The 6,915-nt window shown below is 41.7% G+C and overlaps 1 protein-coding gene across 4 annotated transcripts in view; it reads left to right on the top strand.

Annotated features, from left to right (window-relative positions):
* The first annotated feature begins 3,073 nt into the window (after positions 1–3,073).
* The window catches only part of LOC144822040 (scavenger receptor cysteine-rich domain-containing group B protein-like), a 346,782-nt gene continuing 342,940 nt past the window's right edge, over positions 3,074–6,915 (top strand). For all 4 annotated transcript variants that reach the window (XM_078679110.1, XM_078679109.1, XM_078679108.1 and 1 more), the window contains exon 1: positions 3,074–3,230. In XM_078679110.1, the coding sequence (XP_078535236.1) occupies positions 3,089–3,230 (142 nt within the window). In that variant the 5' untranslated portion in view covers positions 3,074–3,088. The remainder of the gene's footprint in view (positions 3,231–6,915) is intronic.

Below are 6,915 nucleotides of genomic sequence, written 5' to 3'. Positions count from 1 at the left end.
CAGTTTTGTCATGCTCAGTTTTTGTCTTTCCCATGATCAAAATATCATCTTGGAAAAACATGACATTGTTTACATCTTTAAATAGTTCAAACATTATATGCTGAAATGGCAGCAGCAGTCCAAAAGGAATTCTGACATACATGAAATTCAAATCAAATTAAGTCAAGTCAAGTCAAAACAAGCTTTATTCGATTGTTAAAATCATAAAAGCAAAGACAGGCAAATAAAAAGACAATGTCACGTTTCATCAGTTTAAAAAGACATTATACATTAATGATAATATTGAATATATACAAAAATTGTTAAAAATGGGAATGCTAAAAAACAGTTAAAAGCAGTAAAAAAGAGCACAGTATATTCGGTCACCCCGTCAGGTTATTCGGGGATAGCCTCCTGGTCTTAATACGCATGGCAGCTACCAGAAAGCTAGCAACCCCGAAAATTACCTTTGTGGATCCTAATAGTTGTAAGTAAAGGAGAGCAGGGCGTACTTGTGAAAAACCCGCATCTCTTAAGATTGGGGCTAAAAACCGCCTTCTACCCTCCTTAAAGTGGTCACAGAACATTACAAAGTGCATGAGAGACTGCTCTGAAAAGTTATCACAGCTACATGGGCTCAGTATATCAGGTACCCCCCACACTGGGAAGTTACCCAAGGAATATTGTATAATATTAAACCTGAATCTAATAAGGAGATGATGATGAAATGGTTTACTAACAATTTTTAGATAGGGTTCTAGAGAGGGGGTAGTTAAGAGCAAAACATTTGCTCTAACTTTTGGCTTAATTAATTCCTCCTCTTCCCTAGCCTGATTCGCCCTAAGCAGGAAGTTCTCCTTAATCCATTTGACGTCTCCTTTGACTATGTTGTTCGGGTAATTGTAAAGATCTGGCCTACCCATATTGTTCAACGTGTTCTTAATGTATACTAGCCAAGGAATTTTAGACACCATGTCTAGCGCCATACAATCCTTAAGAATACAGTGGTTCAAAGGGATATCATTATTTAACCAGGTTTTTGCCCAGTAGACCAAGGGGGCTGTTACAATGATATATGGTAACTGTAATATAAGTAGATCCAATAGCCGTTGATGTTCTTAAATAGATTTATTATTTAAAGTTGGTAGAAAGGAAGACCCCACCGGGAGCAGCATCCAGCTACTCAGCCCCACTCATACAAACTGACCTCACATTCAAACCATGCACACACGAACATTCTAATGACATTACACACACACAGGCTGAGCAGCAGGGAAAGAGATGACCAGAATATAACACATCTCCCTCTTTTAAAACAATGAACACAAAAGAAAGCAAGAGAAAATAAATACAGTATGCCCTGACGATGATAAGGTCAGGATTTCAAGTAAGCAGTCAACACAAATAAATGAATGACTATAAATAAAATTATGAAATAGCAATATAGCATAATATGGGAATACTTGTACAAAACATGAAAAGAGGCATAATATCACGTCGCATAAATCGAATGCAAAAGACATCTCATAACAATACAATCTGACATTTTAGACCTCACATGACCATCATCTCCCATCACGAACTAAAACCCTAAATATCACAGATCATGCCAGTTGGCCAGACTGTCACAAAAAGCAATAGACAGGGAACCAAACTAGATAAAATGGCGTCCCAATAGAATAACAAAAATAGGACGCAGAAGTACCCACACGCTACCCGAAACACACTTACAATCAAACACACAGCACAAGGCGCATAACTCCTAGTGCATGAGGTACATGACATCCCAAGTTAATGTAAAATTATAACATTTCGCACGAGGTACATGACTCCTCAGCGGCTCTCTGTAAAACTGAACACCTCTAACTGAATAGAGCACTTGTGTGGTTCAACAATATAAATCATGAATGAACAGAACTGAGGACTTTGCAGCCCCATATAATTTAACCTGAAATAGATGGAGCACCTCAATCAATGAGCACTTATGTGGCTCCGCAAAAGATACACTTTAAAATTCCAAACTTGAAAAACTAATCTTCAGAAAATTCACACTAGGATTGAACACCTCAAATTTTTTTGAGCACTAAAAGTGGTTCAATGCAATAGAAGAAAATGTAGCATCTACACAACTCCTCACAGTAAAAAGTTTTGTGAACTCCTCTATTAGAATAGAACACTAAGAAAAAGTGGTTCATCAAAAACATACACCAAAATAAATTTCAACATCTACCAATAGTAGTTCCAAACGCTCCTACTAAGAATCACTAGAATTAATTAAAATTGAGCATCCCAACTCAAATAACGCACTCCTATGGCTCAACCAATTAAAGCCAATACTACAAAGAATGAACTCCTCAAATAAATTGAGCACAAATGTGGTTCATTTCCATAAAATAAAATGTTAGCACTTCCACGACTTTGCATAGTAAAACATGACCACTAAAAATTCAATACATAAGTGGCTAAATTCAGTAAGCGTAAATTAACCAATTAAAATGACAGTAAAGGAGCACATTAACAAAGTTCTCAGCATATAAACAGTTCATGTAGTAACAGTAAATCAAATCAGACTCTCTGAACATAACATGTAAACTAGCATAAACATATCATCACAAGTACATATGTGATTAACAAATAATTCAAAACAAGAAACTAAAACAATAAAAGTAGTCACCGTTGTCATGTTAAACAGCTCCACTTCTTCAGCAAGGCAGGTAAATGACATTCACAGAATTGAATCCAAGTGTCTAAATTGAATGGATAATGTTTTCCTGTAGTCGTGCCATAATGAAAAATAGACACTAGATGGCGTAGATGGAACAGAATTAATGTATGCAGTACGTAATGTTGGAAATTTCCAAAGAAAATAGCTCCAGTGAGCAATCTGTGGCAGTTTCAAAATCAATTTCAGTCAAAATGTCTATTAACAGTACCTTTCTCATGAAGAACACTTTGAAAATGCGCTCGATGTTATTGAGGAGACCGGAGCACAATGAAAGAACTTAGGTAGTCAGTCATTCGTAATCTCGACGCTCTTTGACCCTGCCATGACAGTTGTTGCCAATGATGCACGTACGTGCGCATAAACACTGCGTGAACTTGACCCTTCATGACGCTGACGCACGTTCATAGATGCCGGCGCGTTCTACAGAATCACCAATACTGTGGCAGTATTCTGTTGCGTCATCATTCATCATCCAGCCGGCCAAGAAACAGATCTTCAGCTGATGAGAACGACCGTTGGAAATACGGTGAGTAAAATACAGTATTTTATATATGGTAACAGAGTGCAGGGTCAACATTTTCTCTAAGCCAGTAATTAATACTCCGGGGCTCGATGTTAACCCCCGATAACAGCAATTAACATATGCAATGTTTGCCGCCTCACATAAGCTGCTGAAAGGTTCATCTCTTTTAATTTAATATGGGTTCTGATCTTTGCCTCTGATAATATAAATAGTCATTTTAAGTAGGGACCTGAACATCGTAGCACAAAAGGTATTAAAGGTTCCTATTGCTTCACTCTGACGCTCACTCATGACTTTGAAATTTCGACGGCCTCGTTAATAAATCTGCTATTTTAAAACTCAATAAGCCACACAAAGTCCAACGCTTGAAACATACCTTTATTGATGTTTTCAGTAGGCTGTCAGATGTGACATGACACCGGAGGGCATCAAAAGCGTTGCTTGTCTTCTTTTAAAAGCTTTACTTCTCATCTTTGTAGTTCCATGTTTCAAATGTAGTTTCTGCACGCTTAGTTCCTTCTCCTTCGTCGCCATTGTTACAATGATATATGGTAACTGTAATATAAGTAGATCCAATAGCCGTTGATGTTCTTAATTAGATTTATTATTTAAAGTTGGTAGAAAGGAAGACCCCACCGGGAGCAGCATCCAGCTACTCAGCCCCACTCATACAAACTGACCTCACATTCAAACCATGCACACACGAACATTCTAATGACATCACACACACACAGGCTGAGCAGCAGGGAAAGAGATGACCAGAATATAACAGGGGCCAATTGAAGCTCATCGTTTACATAGCCTATGCCTAACTCAGTATGTAGATAGAAGACTGGTGTAGATTGTGGGACTCCTAACAGTGTTCTGAGAAAAATATTTTCCGCAATTTGTATTTTGCCTTGTGGCGAGAAGCCCCACAGGGGAGCACCATACATAGCTATGGACAAGCATTTCGTCTTGTACACTTTCAGGAGAGCGTCCATTGGGCGCGAACCCAATCGCTTTGCAAAGCTCATTAGAGCTGAGGTTGATCTTTTGACTGCAAGGCTTTTTGCATTTAATTGGGCGGTCCAAGAGCCCCCCTCTTCAAAGATGACGCCCAGGTAGGTAAAGACTGGTACCCTGGTCACCCTCTCACCCGTGCAGGTAAACGTCTTTAGCATTTGAGTTTTCTTGCGTTTCCCGCCACCATTATATGGGATTTTTTGTTGTTAATCACCAGGTAAAGTGAGGCCATGAACTCTCCAAATGCGTCGAGACGTTTCTGTAACCCTACCCCTGTGCGGGCTAAAAGCACCGCGTCATCCGCGTATAGTAATACGGGCACTAGGGAATCCCCCACGCGTGGAATATCAGGTGTTGAGTCCTCCAGTTCTTTACCCAGAGAGGTAATATAAAGGGTGAATAGGAGAGGGGCCAAAAGGCAGCCCTGCCTAACACCCCTTCTGGAGCGGAATGGCGAGTACAGCTGCCCTCCCGATCGGTTCTAATGGAGGCTGACAAATCTATGTGCAGTAGCGCTAGAAAGTTAACCAGCGATGGGTCAATACCTAGGCTGGCCAGTATGGCCCATAACTTTGTTCGGTTGACCAAATCGAAGGCCAAGGAGAGGTCCATGAAGGCCATGTATAAATTACCCTCCTTAGCCTTTGTGTATTTGCCAACCAGCATAAGGAGGTTTAGGCACTGGTCCATGGTCCCTCTCCCGGCCCTGAACCCATACTGCAGGTCTGAAAGGACCCCCTTCTCCTTGATGAAATCCCCCAGTCTCTGTAATATGACTCGGCCCAGAATTTTGACGACAGAGTCAATCAATGATATCGGCCTATAGCAGGCCGGGTCTGTTCGGGAACCTTTCTTGTAGATGGGAATAATGGTCGAAGAGGACCATGATTTGGGAAACCCAGCTGTGCAGGAGGAATTAAAGACGTTAGTGAGTATTCTCGCCCACATGTCCAGGGGTGACCTATAAAGATCTGCAGGGACGCCATCTGGGCCCGGGGCCTTACATTTTGTCATCTCCAAAATGGCCCTAGTAACCTCGTGCTCACTAAACTGCAGGGGGACATCAGGGACCATGGGCCGGTGAAGACTATCTGGTACTAAAGCCTCTCCACTGTTGTATATTTGGCTGAAGTGGGCAGCCCAATCTTCCTCAGGGATTACACAATCCATGATAGAATTTTCTTCCTCAGAAAAATAGGAGTGGTTGATCACAGCCCAGAATTTGGAGCTATCTCTCAAGATGTTAATTGATGTGAGATCGTCCCAAGCCTCGTTTTTTATGGTCTTTTTTCGGTTGGAAGTAGTAAATCTATAGAGCTTCCTGCACTGAATCACCCGCTCCCGATTCCTTGGCTGCTGTTTGAAGGCCTCCATAAGCTCCTTATGGGCTTTTGAGCATTCCCTGTCGAACCACCTTGGGCGGGAGGTTTCAGTTCGCATCTTCCTAAGTGTTAGATCTTGGCTAACTTGCATGCAGATGTTAGTAAAAGAATTAATTATATCAGTGTCAACTGCCAAACTATCTGTGCATGTTAGCAGATCTACATGAACATTTGCTTGTAGATGCTGAATAAATGTGTCCGGAACCACCTTGGACCAATTTAATCTTCTTCCCAGCAACCACCCAGACGCTCATCCTGGGTTACGTTGTTGCTCCCAATGTCTAGAGTCAGGATCAGGGGACTATGGTCACTAAATGCGGAAACCTTGACTTCCAGGGAAGATACCGCGTCAACTAGTCCCGCTGAGATAAAGATGTAATCGATGACAGTGTTTGCATCTCTACCTATGAACGTCGGTGCCCTATTTTCCCCCTCAGACCCAGCTACCTCAAACAGATTTAGGTCGGCAAGTAATTCTTCCAGCTCCATCCCCTGCGGTGTGTGTTCTAGATGGGGACTGATAGCGCCCAGGGTTGCCAATTGTTGTTTAGAAAAACAGTACCATCCACAGGGGTGTATGTTAAAATCTCCCATGAGCAAAATTTCGAATAAAACTGTTTGATGTGACTTGTAATGAGAAAGAAAGAAGGATAAGGACCTTAAGTGTGTGTTACAAGATACCTTATCCGGTGCATTATAAAAGTTTACTATTAAAATTATGGGGAGGTTGGGCCTAACCCATTCTACACACAAAATACTATCCACAGATGATTCTATTTTCTTCATGGAGCCTACCAAATTGATAGAGGTAATTGTGTACAGGCCACCTTTGGGTCTCCCTCCCAGCCCAGCAGTCGCTTTAACTGAGAAACTACGATATCCATTTAAATAAAAGTTTTCATTTACATCCCACGTCTCCTGAAAACACACAATATCGTGATGAGTTACAAAGTTAACCCATCTGTCATCCGAGGCTTTCCTCCTTAGCCCTGCTATATTCCAACTAAGTATCATTGGTTTATAGCGTTGATTGACTAGAGTGGAATTCTCCTGACCAGTCAGGTGGGTGGGTGGTTGTCAATCCACTAGGTCCAGGCTAGAGGGGTTTGCAAGTGGTGAGAACCTATTACTTAGCACAACGGGTTCCACCTGAATTTCATCTGTATGATCCGGGACCTTGCGTGCGGTGGCGACAAGCTTATCCCCCGCCCGCAGACGAGTCTGCTGAGCATGATAGGAATAGTGTCTCACTTCCCCTGCCCTACCTATGTGTCCTACTGGTGACGGGATGTGCCAGGGTC

The sequence above is a fragment of the Lissotriton helveticus genome, chromosome 3_1, assembly GCF_964261635.1.
Source record: "Lissotriton helveticus chromosome 3_1, aLisHel1.1, whole genome shotgun sequence".
In the NCBI taxonomy this organism is placed as follows: domain Eukaryota; kingdom Metazoa; phylum Chordata; class Amphibia; order Caudata; family Salamandridae; genus Lissotriton; species Lissotriton helveticus.
Note: the sequence above shows the minus strand (reverse complement) of the source record. Positions and strands in the feature narration are given on the sequence as shown.